At 28.1% G+C, this 24,249-nt stretch overlaps 1 protein-coding gene across 1 annotated transcript in view; it reads left to right on the forward strand.

Moving 5' to 3' along the window:
• LOC129612140 (zinc finger protein 2-like) overlaps positions 1-24,249 on the forward strand; it is a 40,283-nt gene that overhangs the window by 11,430 nt on the left and 4,604 nt on the right. The window contains exons 2-8 of the mRNA XM_055525654.1: positions 2,278-3,666; positions 6,162-6,309; positions 6,613-8,791; positions 8,903-9,084; positions 9,395-11,695; positions 14,113-20,252; positions 20,414-23,005. Of these exons, the coding sequence (XP_055381629.1) occupies positions 2,278-3,666; positions 6,162-6,309; positions 6,613-8,791; positions 8,903-9,084; positions 9,395-11,695; positions 14,113-20,252; positions 20,414-23,005 (14,931 nt within the window). The remainder of the gene's footprint in view (positions 1-2,277; positions 3,667-6,161; positions 6,310-6,612; positions 8,792-8,902; positions 9,085-9,394; positions 11,696-14,112; positions 20,253-20,413; positions 23,006-24,249) is intronic.

Below are 24,249 nucleotides of genomic sequence, written 5' to 3' on the forward strand. Positions count from 1 at the left end.
ATGAGTAGTTTTTTCATTACGATTCTATATTTTGCACCAAACTTATAATAAAAATCTCAAAAACAAACTCAAAAAACATTTTTTATGCTGAGTATATAAAAATATTCTCTATATTTTAATATTAAACACATTGCCTTTATTTTACTGACCACTTAAAATTTTGTCCTTATATCATAATAAAATTGTTATATTCATTGGACCGTTCGAAATTATTCTTTATAACATATTACTCTTAATTTTTGGGAGCAATGGTGATGCCTAAATGTTAAATAAAAATAAGTTTAGTGGCCCAAGAAACGAGGGCAGGTGACTTTATTGCTATAACCACCACTGTATATGTAAGCCATAAACAATTGTGTAACTACTTTTATATACATAGTTCCTTTCCCCATCTTTAAATTTTCAATGAATTTTTATATACATAAATGGATTTAATTTAATTTAATTAAAATAGATTAACATTTTATTCAAATTTCTATTAGCTTAATATTAATATTACTTTAATATTAAATTACTACTATATACTTATGTATATAGAATTTAAAAAGATCTATATTGTTATCTAACTGCAAAAGTTCACTAAGTAATACGATATTCATTAGCAAATTCAACTTATTAAGCTATAATTATTGAATTTTATATAGAAATGTAGAATGAATCCAGTTCCGAAATCAGTAGGAGATGAAATGTTCCTGTTTTCCAAAATTGCAGCATAAAAAATAAGATTATAAGACGCATAAAAATGTAGTATGAATCCAATTTCAAAACAGGAAGAAAAGAAATATTCTTGATTTTTAAACTGCGGCATAACAACACAGTTATATAGGAGGTGCAGAACTACTGAATTGAATTTAATATTATGTCGACTTCCATATTAAATACTAATTTACAATATCGAAAATTTTTTTTCATTTCTTAAATGATCACCATATATTCGATACATTAACGCTTTATATCAATTTTTCACAAATGTGAACTGAGGACAGAAGAAAACTAATCTAATGTTCGTACTTATATAAATGCGTACTTATTATATTCGTATGTATATTTTGCATTGTAGTACAAATAATATATTTCCATAAACGGTATTAAATATATGAAAATTAGCACCAGTAGCACAAATTTAGTTCTGTGTATATTTTATATACAAGTATTTGAATTTGTATAAGTAAAAACATAAAAATATTTTAATATGCGTATTATTAAATATATATATAATATCTAAGTATAGTTTCGTATAATTCTGTAAAAATTTCTTTATAATATTAAAATTAGCATGTATATACATACATATATACAATGTACGTAGAATATTTTAATTGGGAGAGAAAAGAAATAACATAAAGCTGATAATTTTCATTTTTAATTAAATAAAAATACTTATGTATTCACTAACTATAAAATTTAACAAAAGTATGTATGTATGTATATGATAATAAATAAAATTATTATGATAGAACATGTATACATCCTTATATTTTATATACATATTTATGTAAGTAGTACACCAGCACCGTTTAATCGTAATTGATATATTAATCGTAATGGTTTCTGTTATTCTGTTATGAACCAATAGAAAATTATATATTTTTTTTTTCTTTTATAAGTATTTGAAAATTTATTTATTAAATATATTAGTACACCATATTATTCATATAAAATACATTGTCGCCTTATATCAGAACTATCATATGTCATATTTTCAAATTTTTGTAGAAAGGTGAACAATTTGGAACAAAGTATTTGTTCATTAAAACAAAAATTTTTCTGACCGTTCAAAACAATTAAGAATTCGAAAGGGCAATTAATTTTCGACTTAAATTTGGAAATAAATTTGAACAATTTGGTAACGTGTGTTATTTTAAGTTTGAGTCTACTATATACTTACACGTCTGTATATTCTATTTAAAATAAATAGAAAAAATGAAATAAATAATTTAATTAAGATGCAAATGATCAAGTTTTAACGCTATTTGGCAATTAAATATACTATACGACATTATATACTAAGTAGTGTTAATGTAACTTAAATGTGAAATATTTAACTAAAGTAATTATTTAATGTAATCGTATATATATGTATATATATTAAGTTATTTTATATTTTTAAAATAAATTGTTATATATATCGAGTGTAATCGCACTTAAATTTAAGTGTTTAATTTATATTTTATTATATGTATATACATATTTAAATTAAATATATCATATCGTTTTATAATTGCTATTTTGTTGTTTTGCTTCTATGTGGTTTTTTCTATTCTCCTATATTTACAGCAGAATGTATTACTGACGGCGAAAATTCATGCAACAAGAATAGCGGCCACAGCAGCTTTAAATGTAGCAGCTAATAAGAAAACAAATAACAAAACTCATAATAATAGTAATAATAATAAGAATAATAAATATATAAATAAAAATAATAATAAAAATAATAGTAGTAGTAGTAGTAAAATTGATAGTGATGATAACAATTGTAATACTAATATTAACAAAACAAAAAAATGTTTAAGAACAAATAACAACCGTATTATACGTAATAATAATAATAATAATAATAATAATAATAATAATAATAAGAATAATATAATAAATACAAATAAAGGTGATTCAATTATTATAAAACAGAAAGAATATCAGAAAAAACAACAAAAATATCAAAAACCTACACAAAATAATTGTAATAAAATAATTAAAAAATTAATTAATAATAATAATATCGAGAATAATCATAAAAATGAAGATAATAATAAAGAATTTCAATTAAAAATTACAAATATTAATAAAAACAACATAAAAAGAAATAATTTAAATTTAAATACTAGAATATATAATACAAAAAAATCAAATATAATAAATAAAAGATCAAAAATTATTAAAAATCAAAAGAAAATACTTAATAAAAAAATAAGAAGAGAAGAACAACAACTTAAGCAAATAGAATACAATATTGGAAGAAATGAAAATAATATAATATTAAATGAACAAAAACAACAAAAAGAAAAAAAAGGGAAAGAAATTAATTATATTATAAAAAAAAGTTCAGAAAACGGTAAAATTAATAAAATAAATAGAGAAGAAATAGAAGATAACAAAAATTATACTAAATGTAGAAATCTTAGAAAAAATAATACAAATCAGAAACAATTAATTATAAATACAAAAGTTAGTAATATTAAAAAATTTAAAACAAACAAAAAATATAATAAAATAATAAATCAGAAAATAGAAAAATATTTAAAAAAAGAGAATAAAAATATTTTAAATGTTACAATGCCGCCGCCACCACAACCACCACCAGCACCACCAGCACCACCACCATCTACAACACAACAACCACTACCAGATTCATCATTATCATCCATAAATAGTAAAGCACAACAAAAATCAACAATAACGGTGACGGCATCTTTACCATCATCATCATTAATACCAACATCACTAACTTCGTCATCATTAAGAATAGCATCTACACCAGTATCAACATCATCATCATCATTATCATCATCGTTATCAACAACAACAAAAATAGCATCACAATTAATATCGACAGTAGGGACAAATATAGCTGCAGAACAACAAAAGCAATTATCAATTTCTGATATAACACCACGAAAACGTAGAAGAAAACGTGATGATCCTCAAAGTTGCTTTACAAATTCTGAAGTAAGAAATATAAAACAAACAAAAAAAAAATTTTTTTTTTTTTTTTATGTATTGTAGATAGTACTTAGTTGTTGGTTAATGAAAAATTAAATTCAAACTTCAAAGAGAAAATTAAAATTCTGGCAAATTCCATAAACTATATAGAAAATTGAGTTTCTTCTAATAAAGAAAAAAATTTTAAATAAGTTGCATGCCCCTATACGATTAATATTTTAAAGAAAGAAATCTGAAAATTTTGATGGGGAAACATATTACAATTTCATATGTATTAATACTTGTTTAAATATTATTTTAGGCCTTTTATTACCAATATACTCTTACCAATATAAAAATGATATAAGTACTGTATAAAAATTTATTAATTAATATTAATTACTTTTAAAAATCATATTCAATCAAAGATAAATGAATTGGAATTACTATTTAAATTATAAGTATACTTGCTATTTTGGTTTTGTTTTTTTTTTTTTAAAAGGAAAGATTATTAAATAATTTTGTCGTTTTGCTGGTACATGATTTTTACTGAATTTTTACTTAAAATATTTTTAATTTTTAATGCTTTTTTGTTAACTTTTATTTTATAAGTTTATATTTTCCCATTGAAAACTATATGAAATTTACTTTTACCTAATATATAATTTTAAATTTTATTTACATAAACAATAAGATAATTATTATGGTATCAGTATATTCTACCAAAACCATTTTTAATATTCGATTTTGCTGCTCCTCTATAGAAGAAGGAAATGATTATTTTCTCCGTTCGCCAAATATAAAAATTGTTTTTCGTATCGATACAATAAAGCCCTAAAAAGTAAATTGTTTTTTAGGGATTTGAAGAACTATAACTTTGTGTAAGGAGATAGGCAGAGGGGGGAGGGACGCAATTTAAAAGAATATAAAAATATTCTTCTAAATCAACTTGCAAAAATTTACATTTGTGCATTAAATTTCAGTTTTCTATTTTAAATAGCGTAAATATAAACACGGACGGACTTGGGGCAGTCTTATAAATAAGTGATGGCTTGTCTTAGTATATATGATATAAGTTGTATGCAACAAATAAAGTAAGCGTTTCTATTAATAATACTCTTTCAATGTTCATAATTAATAATGTTCCTCAACATAAGTATTAGTATATATGTCTGTGTATATAATAATATGATGTAAATTATCAAATATCTCAATTAAATATTTCGAATATCAAATCTATCTCAAACGTAGACTATTTTTATAATCTGAATAAATCAAGCTGACGTTATACATTTTTGTGTTTTGTTGGTAGATGTTTTCATATTGTTTGATTGCTATTTAAATTTACGAAACCTGCCGATTTTCGGCAGACCCGATGTAAAATATATATATATATATACATACTGAATTATTGTAGATATTCATATAAGAAAATCCGTAATTTATGAAACTGTAACATTAAAACTAAATATATTGAAAAATTATAACATTAAAATTAATATAACCATTAATATAAATTTTCAATTAAATTACAAATTTTTTTTAGTATTATACGATTTACTCTTTGAGTTAACTGAATTTTGGTAAAAACAACTTCATCATAAGTTTCATTCATGATGAGGTGAATATTATTAAAAAATAAAATTATCAGCGTTTTTCAAACCAAATACTTTGATAGATTTCATACTAAAGGTATGCATTATTGTGAATGAAAAGATATGTATATATTTTTTTATTTTGAATATTGAATAACATGAAAATTATTTTACCGATGGTAAATATATTTCAACAAAGTTATGCAATTTTTTTTTGTTCTCAAATGAAAATACTACAGAAAAATGAAAAAAAAAATTTGTTTTGTCTCTCCTAAACATATGCAATTTTGTTTTTTTTTAAATTGTGCTCTGTTAAAATTGGTAAATACAAAAATGAATAAATTATTGATGTTATGTTGTTGTAAAATTTAATATTTTTTTTTTTTGTATAAATATAATGTTCAGCAATGTATTGTTGAATTATAATATAATTAGAAATTATAAAATTTATAAAATTCTATCATTTGAGAATTGCAGCTTTAATGTAGATAATGACATTACAATTAAGCATTAATGATACAGGGGCAAAAGATGAATTGACCTTTAGATAGTGTATGGTGTAGATTAATAAAATTTTGAAATCAGGAATTATTCATAAGCGTTATATAAATATTTATTTGGAATACTCATAAATTGTCTTCAAAAAATATTTAATAATTATTTTGAAAGCTCGGGGACCATTAAATTTTCATTGACCTTCATTGAATTAAATAGTTAAAAATAATTTTATTGTTATAGTTACAGTCATAATAATATGTACATATATTTGTATAATTACAAATTTAATTTAATTAAATGTTTTTATTATAATTAAATTATAATTATGCTTTTATTATAATTATCATTAGTTAATTATAATTAAAATTTCAATTGCTTGTCTTTTTTTAATTTTATTAAAAAAATTGTTTTTGTTTTATTTTTGGTTAGGAATACGATTCAGATGGAGGATCCCCAATGTCGTGCTCAGATGTTGAGAGTTTTCAAGGCAAGATAGTTTATAATCCAGATGGAAGTGCTTATATCATTGATTCCGAAAATGATTCATTATCAAATTTATCGGAAAGTTGTTTAAACAGTAAGTAACTAAAAATGCTTTTTTTGTTTTTTAATTTTTTAATTTTAAAAAATTGAAATTAGATAACAGTGTAATTTTAATAGTTGCGAGTTATCTTTTGGTATATTTTGAAAAATGTTCTATCTGTATTACATTATTCAATTGAATATTTAAAATGAGCAACTTACTATATAAATGTTATAATAGAAATAAATTTTTTTTTGTTTTTGTTTCTTAATTTGAATATTAAGTGTTTATATACAATAGATGTTTTCTAAGTATACATATATAGATATATTATTATTATGTCCGTTTCATTTATAGATCCCCCATCTACAAATAATCCAAAAATTCATTCATTTCGTGTTGTAACAGCACATGATGCAACACATCAAACAAATGAACCAAATAATGTTAAAATACAAAAGCCAATATTAATGTGTTTTATATGTAAATTAAGTTTTGGTAATACAAAATCATTTAGCTTACATGCAAATACTGAGCATACATTAAATTTACAAGAATCCGAAAAATTATTATTGAATCGTGAATATTCTAGTGCCATAATACAGCGCAATGTTGATGAGAAACCTCAAATATCATTTTTAGAACCTCTTGATTTACATAATAAACAGCAACAACAACAGCAGCAGCAACAACAACAGCAAAAACAACAACAACAATATATAAATATTGATTTAACATCAATAACAACATCCTCACTGTCAACGTCATCAACAACAGTTTCTTTTACATCAGTATCAGCATTAACAACAACAGTAACATCAGCTCAATCACCAATAAATTTAATGTCAACAGCAACAACTACTCCATCAATAATAGATAATATTAATAATAAAAATAATAATAGTGATCCAAATGATATATCAATTACATCAACAATATCAACAACAACTGGTACAACAGGAACTAATTTAACATATAATACTAATAATAAAAATAGCATGAATATTGATATCAAAAATAGTAATAATAAAAATGATAACAATGATAATACAGGAAATAATAATGATAATTGTAGTACAACATCAGAAACAAATTCAATATCATCATTTCCAAATAAACCATCATCATCTACCTTATTAACTAAAAATACCAATACTAGTTCACATTCATCGTTATCCTCTTCCTTATCGTCACAACAATTAACAATAAATGCAGCACCCATAGGATCAACATCGCCTGAAACAGCAACATGTTCAATAAATTTATTGGAAGCAGAATCAGGGGCGATATCAGCAATTAATAACAATAATAATAGTGATAATGTAATAAATTTAACTTCACCGTCATCAACTTTAACTGGTGGTGAAATAAGTCATCCAAATAATAGCTGTAACAATAATAATAGTAACAACAACAATAACAGTAATATTAGTAGCAGCAGTAGTAGCAGTAGTAATAATAAAAATAATGATATAACAACAAATTTCTGTTTAACATCAGATCCGACACCAACAACGTCAACTGATAACACATTTTCAAAAAATTCAGCAAGTAATGAAAATGAAAATAATTTAGTAACATCAACAACAACAACTCTGACATCGACAGCATCAACCACCTTAGCAACAAACACAAATTCAACATTATCAGTAATCTCCTCTCCAATATCATCAATTACCACTTCCCAATCTCAAAAATTAAATAATAAGAGTAATAATAATACTGTAACAAATATAAATAATAGTAATAATAATAGCGGTAGCAGTAGTAGTACTAGTTGCAGTAATAACAATAATAACAATAATATTAATAATAATAATAATAGTTGCAATACAATTAATAGTAATTGTAGTAATTTAACATCAGATTTCTTACAACAACAATTACAACAAATGCAGCAACAATTTCAAAAGCATCAACAACGTAGTGCAATTATCGGAAATATCAATTCTAATACTAATAACACTAATTTACTAGGAGGAAATCCTTCAATACAAGCATCATTAGCAGCGGCTGTTGCTGCTGCTGCAGCAGCTCAACAACAACAGCAAAACGATATTAGCAATACGAGCAATAGCGCTAAGCTACTAAATGAACTTTTCCAACATCAATTTCAGCAACAACAACAACAATCGTTATCAATTGCATGTCCTGAACATGCTATTACTGGTATGAAAGGTTTGGATTGTAAAGCATGTGAGTTAATAAATATTAATTTAAATAAATCACCCTTGACACCAACAAAGTCACCAACAAATAGTTTGAATATACCATCACCGTCAGCAGCAGCAGCAGCAGCTGCAGCCGCTGCGGCGGCAGCTGTTGTTGCATCTGCTCAACAGTTAACAATGTCTCCATCATCAATTGTTTGTGGTAATAATGGCGGTGGAAATAATGGTAGTAGTAGTAATCTTAGTGCAAATAATAATAATGCTAGTAGTACATCACAATCTGCAGCATCTGCAGCGCCAAGTTTTACAATCGGTGCATGTCCAGAACATATTAGTGGCAGACCATTGGGCGTTGATTGTGCAAGGTAATTTGATTTTTACATATTCACGTAAATTTTAAACTTATGCATGTACGATACTTACCTTATGAAACGATTTTTCTGATTCACTCCTTACTTTTAAATATTTTAATTTAGGTGTGAAATGATATTAAACACGGCTCGTTTAAATAGTGGGGTTCAAATATCAACTCGAAATTCATGTAAAACGTTAAAATGTCCGCAGTGCAATTGGCATTATAAATATCAAGAAACTCTTGAAATTCATATGAGGGAAAAGCATCCAGATGGCGAAAGTGCATGTGGTTATTGCTTAGCTGGTGAGTAGCATTTAAATATTAAATAAAGAATTATTACTCATTATAATTCAAATTTGATAATTTTGCAATTTGAATTTTGGTTAAAATTTAAAATCTGTATGTTTTAAAAATTCTCGTATAAATTCTAGTATTTGCATGAAACTCCAAATGGAATTTCGAAATCGAATTGAGTGTTCCAAAAAACAAAAACATTATTATAATACATGTTATTTAAAAAAAATACATATTCTGTTAAATAGGTTTATTAATTTAATAAAACTATTTCCAATACACATTTCAATTTACTTATTTTTTTTTAATAAATATACAGGCCAACAACATCCACGTCTGGCACGTGGTGAATCATATACGTGTGGTTATAAGCCATACCGTTGTGAAATTTGTAACTATTCAACAACAACAAAAGGAAATTTATCAATTCATATGCAAAGCGATAAACATTTGAATAACATGCAAGAACTAAATAATTCACAAAATATTCAAAATGCTGCAGCAGCAGCAGCAATATCAGCTGTTGCAGCTGCTTCAGCTGCTAGTTCTGCCAATTCAAATAATAACTTATTGGCATCAACATCTACAGTGGGTGGAAGTGGCAACAATAGTGGTTCTAGCAATATACCCGTAAGCGCGGCAGGAGGTAATAATTCTAGTGGAAATATTGGTAGTACAAGTGGTATTACTTGTTCAACAATTGATTTAATTCGTGATAGCCCAAAAATTCTAATGCCAAATACACATTCAGGTAATACAACAAATATTGGTAGTGGTAATAATAGCAATAGTGGCGTAGGTGGTAATGGTAACGGTAACCCCGGTAGTAGCGGAAATAATTCAATTAATCTGATTTCCCAGCAATCACAACAACAGCAACAACAACAAACTCAATCATCTAGTTCACAAAAACCAAAACCATCATTTCGCTGTGATGTTTGCTCTTATGAAACATCAGTTGCACGTAATTTACGTATACATATGACAAGTGAAAAGCATACGCATAATATGGCTGTATTACAAAATAATATGAAGCATTTTCAAGCATTATCATTTTTACAATCGCAGCAGCAAAATTTAGCTGCAGCTAATTTGCCAGCTAATTTGGCGGTTGCTGCAGCAGCTGCAGCTCAATTAGGACAAAATATACCGAATTTACAAAATTTTTTACCAGAAGCAGCATTAGCTGATTTAGCATATAATCAAGCATTAATGATACAATTATTACATCAAAATTCAGCAACTGGCGCTTTAGGTGCTGCTGCAGCAGCAGCAGCGGCCGCTGCCGCGCAACAGTCACCAAATGCAGCAGCTGCAGCCGCAGCTGTACATCAACTACAACAACAACAGCAACAGGCAGCGGCTGCTGTAGCTGCACTATCAGCAGCAAGTGGAAACAATCCTGCAGCAGCAGCAGCAGCTGCAGCAGCGGCTGCGGCCGCGTCTTTAATTGGTGGATCATCAAGTTCAAATAATAGTAGTAATAGTGGAAATTCATCTCAATCTTCAATACAAATAAACTCTAGTAATATTAATAATAATAATCCAAATTTATCGTCTCAAATTCCAAATCAACAACATCAGCAACAGCAACAACAAAATAATGCAACTGCTGCTGCATTGGCTGCTAACGCACTAATGAATAGCGCAGCTGCAATATCAGGAGTTGGAATTGAACCAGACCAAGGGCTCAATCCAGACTCTTTTGAACCACCAATGGAAATTGATCCAAAACCTACAACAATATACAGTTGTTTAATTTGTTCTGTTTATAATACAAATAATTTAGATGAATTAAATAATCACATTATGTTGGATCGTTCACGTAATTGTAATAATAACAGTAGTAGTAACAGTAACAATAGTAATAATAATGCTAATAATAATAATAATAATAATAATAGTAATAATAATAATGGTGATATTATGCTTATTATTAATAATAATTATATATGCCGTTTATGTAATTATAAAACAAATTTAAAAGCAAATTTTCAATTACATAGTAAAACAGATAAACATATTCAAAAATTAAATTATATTAATCATATCAAAGAAGGTGGTGTAAAAAATGAGTACAAATTGAAATATAATAATACAAATACAATTCAATTGAAATGTAATTGTTGTGATTTTTATACAAATTCAATACAAAAATTAAATATGCATGCCCAACATATGCGACATGATACTATGAAAATAATATTTCAACATTTGTTGTATACGATAAATAATTATGAATTACATCAACAACAACAACAAAATAATGCACTAATTATTTCATCAAGACGTAGTAGTAATAACAATAATAGCAGTAATGATAATATTAATATTAATATTAATAGCAATAATGATAACAATGATAATTCAGCAATATCAATGCAAGGAAATTTAATAACATTAAATGATAATATGCAATTAAATCAAGATAATAAATATAATAAAAATAAATTATTATTATGCCAATTATGTAATTATAAAACATCAAATATATTACAAATGATACAACACATTAAAAGTTTAAGGCATATGCAAGTTGAACAATTTATTTGCTTACAAAGACGTAGCGAAAATATGGAACAATTGGAATTAAATGATGTATTTAAATTATGTGATAACGGTAAGTTTAATTTATTTTACTAAAATGTATGAATTTATAAAATATTCTAAATTTTTCTGGTTTAATGTATAATATCCTCAAATAAATTAATTTATGGTATTAAGAAACACAATTAATATGACTTAATAACTATGTTGTTTTAAGTTTTATTTAAAGTATATTATATTATATTAACTATATTATATGCGGTTATATGCGTGTAAATTTTGCATGGAAACTTCTCTTCAAATTTAAGAAAAATAGAACAGCATTTCTTTACTTCAAATTTTATTTAAGTAATTTCTAACTTAAATAAGAGAATCAAAAAATTATTTTCAGAGCGAGTTATTTTATACAATATTAATAGCAATAATGAGTTTAGAACAATTATATTTCATTTCACATGTCGCACTCTCTTCCTCTCCTAACTTTGAATGGTTAACATTTTGTTTTTTTTTATTGTTATACTATAAAATCAAATGTATGTTTTATATATACTATCATAGTTCTCATTATATAAAACAATCAACATACATACATCCCTATTTAAAATCTATGTAATTACAAAAAAATTAAAAAAAAAAGGGAAATTAAAAAAAAAATGTTAGAACCCCAAAGAAATAAAAAAAATAATAGAAAGAAACTATCGCCTACGTTCTTTTGTAATAAGCATTTTCTATATACGACTACATAATAATTTTAGTCGACTAATAAATAATTAGACCCAGTTATCTTGAACATTTATGGCCCATGATTTTATTATTTTATGATTTTCATGAAAAATTATAAAAATTTCAACTTACTTTTATCACCACTAAAGCTTTTTCAAAGGGTTATGTAAGTAAGTAAATAAGAGAGGGCGGCTCCACTCGTATACAAACGCAAAATCCATGCACTAGGCCAACAGAAAAAGGCCAATCGGCAATCCTAAAAAAAACCCAACATCCAACAATCCCCATGCAGTTCGACATACACGACCCCCTATCCAAACCAGCCAACCTCTCCGGCGAAGTCCAAAAGCGCGCAAGACACATCCCGGAAAGGTCCCCCAGGCAATCGTAAAAATAAGCCCCCAAGACACGCCTTCTCTTCCACATCAGAAACGGACAGGCACAGAGGACATGTTCTACATCCTCCACCTCCGCCACACGCCGACATCCACGACATACAACCTTCAGCAACCCCAAGCCTCCTGGCCATTTTCCCTAAAAGACAATGCCCCTCATTCAAGGTTAACAACAAACTGAGTATAAAAGTAACTGCTACTCTAAATATTTTATAGAATTTTAACTTGAAATTTCTGTTTTTTGTGTTACTTCATGCTAATGAACACAGTCGTACAATATTGGCCCGTAAAAGATGTGAAGGTTTACTATCACTTAGGTAGACAGTATAATGTAGGTATAAAAATTGTTGTAAACAAAAAATAAAAATCGTGTGTTTCAATCGATTTTTTAATTATAAGTTCATAATAGTATCCTGGCAGTGATTAATATTTTCCGTTAAAATACATATTATGTTTATATATTTATATTATATGTATAACATTCAAACTATAGGTATAAAATTCATACAAAAGCAGTAATTTTTGAAATGTTTTAGATTAAATGGTAGTAGTGTAATATGTAAAATAAATCCCTTACTTTCTTTATGATTTTTAAAAGTTAAATGAATGAATGGAAAAATTAATTACAATTTTCGTTCAAACTACTATACATTGAAAAAGCAAAGGAATAAGACAAAAAAAACATAAGTGGCATATAATCAGATTTTTCGACAGGTGTAAACTTTAACATTAAATAATGTTTTCCACGCACTAATACAACAGTAATTTAGGGAAAAACTAACGAAATTAATAAATTCATGTTGAGGCAAAATTTACAGTAATATAACTGATATTTATGTGCATATAGTAATATATTCATGCATTTAATGAAAATATACATACACATATATATATATAAGAGGAAGTAGGACATGGTTGAGTGAGAATTATTTTTTTATACACAGTTAAACATAAATAAATTATTTCAAAAGAATCTTTGATTTATTCATATTTTTATCAGAAACGAATAAGAGTTGCCTAACAAAAATCATACAGTTTATGTTTCAATTACAGAGGATTCAATTATTAAGAGAATTGGCATTCGAAATATACTAGCATATGCATGCATATTATAATATTTTGTTATTTGAAAATACATTTTGAAATATAATTAAAGAGAATTCATAATTATGAATCTTTTAAAAAAGACAAATTTCTCTTTCTCGTACTTCTAGAAAAATTAAAAAACTGTAGCTTAAATGTTTCTCGATTTTAAGAAGTTTTTTTACAAAAGAATTTAGGGCAATTTTTTCTAATTAAAATAATATAATTAAGTTTATTGCTTTCTGCTTTATACTCTTATACTCTTTTCATAATTTTAAATTAAATGTAGATGTCGTAAAAAGTGAAAGACCAAGCCCATCAAATAGCCCTTTAATGAAATATGAACAGGGTACATCAATATCATTTGGTGCAAATATTGATATGCATCATCAATTGCAACAGCAGCATCATCATAATCAACAACAGCAACAACAACAGCAAAATATGGGCTATGATTTGTCATTAGCAAGTCCATTATCAACTAACTTGTCAAACAATACACCATCAATAGCGGATATACAACCGACAACAGTATACAAATGTAATAATTGTGAATATTTAACTGAGATTAAAATCGATATTGATCGTCATATTGAACAAGTTCATCCAACGAATTCGTTAGAGAATGATTATTTAATAATACCCACCAATACAGCCGCATTACATGCATTCCAACAAGCTTTACATGCAGCAGCAGCTGCAGCAGCTGCATCTGCAGCTTCATCTGCAGCTTCATCTTCCTCACAAATATCTAATAAGCAGCAATTAATAGACTATAATCAAGTCGGAAAATATTTTCAACATCAGCAACAAGAATTGCAACATCAACAAAAGCAGCACCATAAAAATTATTCACATACTCAATTACAGCATCAACGATCAATGACACCATCTTCCTTATCCGGTAGTGTTACTAACACTGGAATAACTGATGATATTGATAGCGAACATCATACTGTTAAAATTGAAAAACCTGACAATGATAACGAATCATTTGATGATGTACAACAAAATGATGATTTAGAGGAACAACAACATCTTCAACATCAAGAGTCACAACATCAAAGTGATACTGATGATCACGTTATTGATGAAATTGACGAAGAAGATAACAATAACATGTATCATAGTGTGCGTGACGATGATGATGATGACAACGTTGTAGATGATAATATGGAAGACATGGATGATGATAATAATAAAAGTGATTATCATGAAATAAACGCGATTGTTTGCCCATTATGTCAAGATACGTTTAATAATAAAAAGTTACTGGAAAAACATGTTATGGGTGTTCACAGCGTAAACAGTGACGGACTGGTACGCCTTTTACAATTAGTTGACACTAGTCATTGGTTAAACGCATCACAAGCAACAACCACAACAACTGCCACATCATCATATCGGCAGCAATCTACATCGTCAGTATTATCGTCGTCAACACCACTAAGTAAATCAAATAAAAATCAAACTAGTCCCGAATCAAAAAATTTGGTATCAGCATTGTCTCCATCCTTATCTCCAACAGCAACAACTACATCTTCCAAAGTAACTGAAACAAGTCCCGATAATTCTAGCAATGCATTGGGTAATCAAGGAATACCTTGTACACCTTCTTCTATAATAGCACCATCAACCACTACAATAATACCGACTGTTGCAACAGCATCATCAAGTAATAGTATAAATCCACTATCAATTGAAATAGAATGTCAACAATGTAATTTGCAACTAAAATCAATGCAAGATTTATTGCAACATTGTACAACTAATCAACATTTTATTACAACAACAATATCACAATCATCATCAGCTACTCCAGCAACAGCAATAGGAATGAATGCTACTGATTTATCTGCCTCAGCAACAACATCGTCATCAACATCATCATCAGTTTCTGGTACAATGCAATACAACTGTTTGTTAAAACAATGCCATATACAATTTAATAACATAACCTCATTGGTAGCACACTTTAAAGATAATCATATGAATATTGTTATATCAGAACGACATGTCTACAAATATCGTTGTAAGCAGTGTTCATTAGCATTTAAAACGCAAGAAAAATTAAATGCACATTCATTGTATCATACTATGCGTGACGCAACAAAATGTATGATATGTCGTAGAAGTTTTCGAAGTACGCAATCCTTGCAAAAACATATTGAGCAATCTCACCCAACCACGCAAAATCAACAACCTCAACAATTTCCTCAACAACAACAAGTTGTGAGTAATTCCGGCGATAATAATACTACAAAATCTTGTACAACGTCATCACCGCCTGTTTCACCAGCTAGTAGTATTGGTGGTGATGCATCAACTTTAATAAACATTAATGAACAACAGCAAACTAGGAATTCTACTAGTACTCCAACTTTTGCGGACAATGAACAAATTGGAATCAGTAACAACGTTAACACAATAGTATCGACAACTGCTACAAATGCAGTTAAAACAACACTGTCGTTATCATCCTCTTCATCACCATCAGCGTCATCGTCACCATCAATATTAATACAAAATTTAAATAAAAATGATTCGGACGATGCAATATTAAATCAATCAAATAATAATGATTCGTCAATAATTGATACATCAATAAATGATATTGATAATAATCCTACTTATGAGCAACAAGTTTCTGAGTTAGACGAATATATGAATACACAACGAATGGCTGAAGAAAATTATAACGATATTAATCGTAAACATAAATGCCAAAGATGTAAAGTTGCCTATACAATACAAATTTTTCTACAACAACATTATAAAAGCCAACAACATCGTCGTAATGAAAAGTTACAACAACAACATCACCCGCAGCAACAATCTAACAATTATCCACTTGAAAAGTATTTAGACCCAAATCGTCCATTTAAGTGTGAAATATGTCGTGAAAGTTTCACACAAAAAAATATATTATTAGTACATTACAATAGTGTTTCACACTTACATAAAATGAAAAAACATCAAAATGAATTAGCTGGTAGTACAATAACAGCAGCAACATCAACAATAACGTCACCAGCATCGGTGTCACCGAGTAATAATGATACAATATTCAATTACACAACCGATGAACGTAATGACGAGCATAAGTCAATTGATTTAGACTATGATATTCAAAATAGCAGTAGTAGTACTTCAAATGTAAATACCATTACGAACTCAAATACTTTAATAGCAACAGCAACAACAGCGGCGAATTCAACAACGACCGCACTAACAGCAACAACAGTCTCAAATAATCCCAGTAATAATGACGCAATAAATCAATATAAAAGAAAATTAAGCCCTGAAAACGATTATGAAAGTCCTAAGAAACGTTTTAAATGTGATATTTGCAAAGTTGCATATGCTCAAGGTAGCACACTTGATATCCACATGCGTAGTGTATTGCACCAAACGAGAGCCTGTCGATTGCAGGAGCAACAAAGTCAACAGCAACACCAACAACAATCAATATCACCACATTTGTCAAAAGGTAATAACGATTCAAATAGTAATAGCAATTGTCCAAAGTTAAGTCCAAATAACAATCAAAATCAGAAAGATGATGATTTTAATGTCGCAACAAATTTGACAAGTAAATTTAATAATCAGATTTATAAAACATTATTGGAAAACTTTGGTTTTGATATTGTTAAACAATTCAATGAAATAAATAATAAGGCTGGCATTAGTGCAAATACCAATAACGACAACTTGAATGACAGTGACAATGGTACAAGTAATTTCAGTAATAATATAAATAATAATAATAATAATATAACAGCATCTCCAGGACCAATGCAATCAAATGATAATATAGAACAATTACCATCGCCAATTGATATATCAAATGATTTACACACAACAAATTCAAGTGGTAGTAAAAACAACAACGAAATAAAAGAAACAGCCGTATCTTCTACAGTGACATCGTCTATAGTAACTTCAACAACACCAACGACAGTTACTGCGCCATCAACATTGGCATTAACACCTAGTGAAGAAAAATACTACTGTCGTCACTGTAAGAAAACTTTCTCATCAATATTTGTATTGAAAACACATTGTGAAGAAATCCATAACGACAAAATACCATTAGAATTTTTGGAAAAATTTGCAGAAAAATTCAAGAATTATTATTTAGATCATGAGACGATAACATCACCATCATCATCCACATTACAATTAAATTCAATATCAATGAATTCTGACAATGAAATATTAGATTTTTCCTCTAAAACAAAATTGTCGAATTCCCCTTCACCGGCATTATCAGCAACAAGTAGCCAGAATATTAGTTTAAAAGATCCCCAACAATTATTGGCACCAAAAACTACAGAATCAATTAATTTGTTATCACCTGGTGCTGTAAGCATATCATCAACTAGCGGTGGTTGTGGTAGTAGTAATAATAACAATAGTGGTATAACATCATTAATTGGATCAAATAATTGTGGTAATAATATGACTAATATACGTTCATCTTCATCGCCAACACCAAGTCAATCAAGTTTAACAAGCGGTGGTATACCACCATCAGTATGTAGTCCTGTAGCCGCAGCTTTACTTAAACAACAAGCAACTGCGGCAGCTGCTGCTGCCTTACAAAATCCATTAATGCCAGATTTAGCTCAGAAATTAAATTTGGATCCAACCGTATTGGCACAAAAATTAGTTGAGCAAAATATGACTGGAATTCCTATAAATTTTTCTAATTTAATTAATCAAGCTGGCAATAACAGTAATACAAGTAATACAACCTCAAATAATAGTGCTGCGAATGGCAGTAGCACAAATAATTCGATGAATACATTGGATATGATAAATTTAATGCAATTTCATCATTTAATGTCTTTGAATTTTATGAACCTGGCACCACCTTTAATTTTTGGTGGTGGTAATAATGGTGGACCATCATCATCTGTTGTACCACCATCAATTACAGAACAAATTGGTACAACTAACGGAAATAATAGTAATAGTGGTAGCAATATTCAACAATCGCCATCACAGCAACAGCAACAACAGCAGCAATCACAACAATCCACACCTCAAGTTCAATTATTGGCTGCTCAACAAGCAGTTGCTGTTCAACAAGCAGCTGCTGCTGCAGCGGCTGCTGCTGCTGCTGCGTCGAATAATCAAAAACGTGCCAGAACACGTATTACGGATGATCAATTAAAGATATTACGTGCACATTTTGATATAAATAATTCACCTAGTGAAGAAAGTATTATGGAAATGTCGAAAAAAGCCAATTTACCAATGAAGGTTGTTAAACATTGGTTTCGTAATACACTGTTTAAGGAACGTCAACGTAATAAAGACTCTCCATATAATTTCAATAATCCACCATCGACAACATTAAATTTAGAAGAATACGAAAGAACCGGTCAAGCTAAGGTGACCCCTTTAGTGGAAGGTGGGGGTGGTGGTGAACAGTTGTCTGATTTACAACAGCAACAACAACAGCAGCATCCCCACTTACAAATTCAAAATTCTCAACAGCAACAACGTCCATCATCTTCACAATCAAATGAATCAAATAGTAGTAGTCAGCACCACGTATCTTTAATACCACAACATCATTTAACACAGTTATCGCTACAAGCATCCCTACATCATTCACATATTCAACAGCAGCAAGATAGTAGATCAGATTCTAATCGACCCTTATCACAGTCATCAAGTATTGCATCGAGTAGTGATCGTGAACGTTTGTTGTCCTCATCAGATCAAATACATATTAAATCTGAGCCATCTGATGATTTACAGTTAAATTCAATGGATTCAATTGATCATCATCACCACCATTTGCAACAACAACAGCATAAACAGCATCATCATCTAATTAAAAATGAATCGCATCATTTAAATTTAGATATTGAACAACAACAACATCATCATCTGTTGCAACAACAAGCTGCAGCTGCAGCAGTTGCCGCTGCTGCAGCACAACAACTACAGCAACAACAACATCATCATCATCAACAAAATTTATTTTATAATAATTATGAAACAAAATCAGAATCTGGTAGTTCAGAAGTTTTGTCAAGACCACAAACACCAAATAGCGCGTCAGCTATTACAACATCAGCAACATACAATAATTTAAATGATATTTTGAATCAGCAAATAGAAAGTTTACCATTAAATAACTTAGCTAGCATTGGCAATTTAAATAACATGGGACCACCAAAAAAATTTCAAATAAATAAAATTTTTGAAAAGGGTAATTTTGAAACAAATTCAAATTCATCAAACAGTTCATCGTCGAGTGGAAAACGTGCTAATCGAACACGCTTTACTGATTATCAAATTAAAGTATTACAGGAATTCTTTGAAAATAATTCATATCCAAAGGATAGCGATTTAGAATACTTGAGTAAATTATTATTGTTGTCACCACGTGTAATAGTTGTGTGGTTTCAGGTGAGTTTAATCATTTATTAAATATAAACGTTTGCTGAATTAAAATTTGATAAAATTATTAGCAATATTATAGTTTATTCCTTTTTTTGTTACCTGTCAAACTGCTTTTTGTTCATTGGCACTTACTACTTGTATTAATTATTTTTTATAAATTATAACAGAACGCTCGTCAAAAACAACGTAAAATATACGAAAATCAACCAAATAATTCATTTTATGAATCAGAAGAAAAAAAACCTAACATAAACTATACATGCAAGAAATGTAATTTAGTATTTCAACGTTACTATGAGCTTATAAGACATCAAAAGAATCATTGTTTTAAAGAAGAGAATAATAAAAAATCGGCAAAAGCTCAAATTGCAGCAGCACAGATCGCACAAAGTTTAAGCAGTGAAGATTCAAATTCGTCAATGGATATAAATAATCCGACTTTATTATCATCCAGTTTGGCCGCACAACAAGCTGCTGCTGCAGCAGCGGCAGCGTTGTCAGCCTCTGTTGGCCATCATCAACTACCATCTAATTTATCTCCAAGTCCCAATTTAAATATTTTGGGTGCATCAAGTTCCCCGCATCATCATCTTTCTCATTCAAATAATAAGCTTACTAGTATGTCACCACTAAGCCCATCATCCACTGGGCTTACTGGTGGTAGCGGTGGTGGTAATACTGGCAACACTAATGCAAGTGGTAGCAGTGGAACTAGTCAACAAAAATCACAATCTAAATATGAGTGCGATAAATGTCAATTGACATTTTCACGTTATGAGCAATTCAAAGATCATCAATTTTTGCATATTATGAATCCAAATTTATTTCTAAATCCACAGCAATATGGAAGTGAATTACACCATCACCAACAACAACAATATGGTGGTTTAAATGATCAAGATATGTCAATTGATTTAACATCCAAATCATCATCATCCACATCTTTAGTAAATCAATTAACAAAAGGTAAACGAAAAAACTGCGATTATGATGATAGAATAACATCATCGTCGTCTACATCATCTTCATCAGCAGCAGCAACAGCCGCCCATGCTGCGTCAGCGATTGCACTTCCCTCATCAACGTTAATGGCTGCCAATGCAGCTGCTGCAACAATGTTATCTGATTATGAATTACTGAATAAAAAATTTAAAGCAGATCAATATGAATTTTTATATCAATATTTTTTACAAAATGAAAAAAATGATGAAATCAAAAAGCAATATCGTGAACAACATTTTCAAACAAGCTACGATATTGATTTTTTAACAAATTATTATCAAACAAATGAATTGAAAAAACGTACAAATTATGATTATTTATTTCAATACTATATACAAAATGAAACATTGAATAAAACAACGTCACCTCATGAACTAATGTTATTAGCGGCAGCTGCCAATTCCGGTGGTATCGGTGGTAGTAGTAACAATAATTCAACATCATCTACAATTAATAATAATGATGGTATCAAACAACCAAATATAGATTTTTTATTACAATATTATCAATTAAATGAATCAAAAAAGTTTTTTCAGTTAGAAGCCTCGCCCCAACAAATTCATGATTTTTCATCCCACCTAACAACAAATACAACACATATGAACAACAATACTGTTGGTGGTGATGATAATAGTGATGATACAAATAATAATATCAATCATAATAATAGTAGCAACAACAGTAATAATGCTAATAATAATGCTAATAATAATAATAATAATAATAATAATAATAACGATTATAATAATGATAATGATAATAATAATGGAATTAATAATAATAATAATAGTACAATCAACAATATTAATAACGAGAATACTAATGACAATAAAAGAAAATACTACAATACTAATAGCAATAATGATGATATTAACGATAATTCAATAAGTGATACAATTAATACTGAAAATAGCCAACAACATGAAATTATGAATAAAAATTTAATGAAAACAATATATCCAGAAAATAATAAATTCAATCATAATAATAATAATAATAGTAATATAAATGATGTAACATTAGCAACAGGATCAACATCATCAAATATTATTAATAATAATATACGAAGTCAAAGTAATTCACCAATACCAGTTATTCAACAACAACAACAATTAGTGGCTGCTAAATTTTTAGCTGCTGCAGCCGCAGCTGCTGCTGCTGCTGGTGGGTGCGGGGTTTTACAATCAAAACAGCAACATTTAATTAATGATGAACATAAAATGAATGATTATGATTCAACAACAACAGCATCATCAATATCATTAAATAATAGTAACAATAATGTTCAACAACAAGAATCAGATATTCTTGATAATACAAGGGGATATAATTTATCACCAATACAGCAACAACTATCACAACACAATAGTAATAATAATAACAATAATAATAATAACAGTAATGATATAATAGATAACGAAAATTTTCAACAAAAACAATCAACTTTAAATATGATTAGTGCAGCAATATCATCAACAACAAGCTCAACAGTAAATTCTTCATCATCACCTGTAGCTCAAACAAATTCAGGTAGTGGAACAACAGGAGTATCATTACATACAATGGCAACAGGAACAACAAGTACATCGACAACGCCATCTAATATTGAAAAACAAAACAATAAAAGATTGCGTACAACAATATTGCCAGAACAACTGAATTTCTTATATGAATGTTACCAGAATGAATCAAATCCAAGTCGTAAAATGTTAGAAGAAATTTCAAAGAAAGTTAATTTGAAAAAGCGTGTAGTACAGGTAAGTCGAATTTTCAACATAAATCATTTAAAATAAAAAAGGAAAAAATTTTATAATATTAATTTGTTCTATAATTTTGCTTTTGTTGTATTTTGATTTTTTTTTGTTTTTCTCTTGTAAATGTTTAATAAACATTCTAATATTGTATGAATTACATTTCCAAGAAAAAAGAAAGCCATATACAATATGTTCATGTATAAATATAGTTATAAATGAAATTAACTCAATAGAAATTTCTTCATACAACTGCACAACAGAGAAACGAGTTAAAGACAGAAAAATTAGTAAAATTTTCTCCTCGAATTTGACTCGAACTAGTGACCTACCGCTTTCTAAGGGGACACTACACCATCTGAGTTACAGAAGTATGAAGAAATTGCCAACGAATTATTCATCTTTTTGCTTTATACTGTAATCCAAATGATTACCAAATATTTTTTACATTGAGGTGCCACATGCAGTCTTCTATTTGAAACATAGAATCGCAAGAACATATTAATAGGTTATGTGCCTATTACACTAATAACATTACTGAATTACTAATACAACGTGTAGTTGAATTACTAATACTACTAACTACACGAATTAATGGATCGAATTCATTTGTTTTTCTTTTTTTGGTGTTTTTTAGCTATAAAGGAAGAATTTCAATTATTTTTTTCTCAAAATATCATGGAGACGTATATGACCTATTCGATTCTTAGATTGGAATTCAATTTGAATACAAATTTCTTAATTAAATTTAAAAAATAGAATTATTAAAACATATATATATATATAAAGTTTCCTCTTATAATAAGGCTCCTATGCCATTAAATAATGGGGGTGTATCATTTTTAATTATTGATTTATGGAAAGAGAAAAACAAAAAGAATAGAACATTTTAATTACATACATTCGCAATATTTCTGTAGTTGTTTTTTTTTTTTAATAATTTTTGTAATTCTTTTGAATATTTTGCGTATTTTAAGTTTTTCATTTTTTTTGTTGTTATTTTAAGTATAAATTTTTTCTTTTTTGTTAAAAATTTGTTTTGTATTTGTTTTTGGTTTTTTTTTCTATTTTTTCTTTTTTTTTTTCTTTTTTTCTTTTTTTCTAGTAAAGGCCTGAAGAATATGTTTTTTGTTTCATATAATTTTGAAATATTGGCAGATTTTATTTGTATAGAGCGCTAAAAAAATTCGATTTAAAAATTTTTGTAATTTGATTGAATTTTGTGATTTCGTTTATAATATGTGTGTGTT

The sequence above is a fragment of the Condylostylus longicornis genome, unplaced genomic scaffold (assembly GCF_029603195.1).
Source record: "Condylostylus longicornis isolate FDR11 unplaced genomic scaffold, ASM2960319v2 ptg000057l, whole genome shotgun sequence".
Lineage (NCBI taxonomy): Eukaryota > Metazoa > Arthropoda > Insecta > Diptera > Dolichopodidae > Condylostylus > Condylostylus longicornis.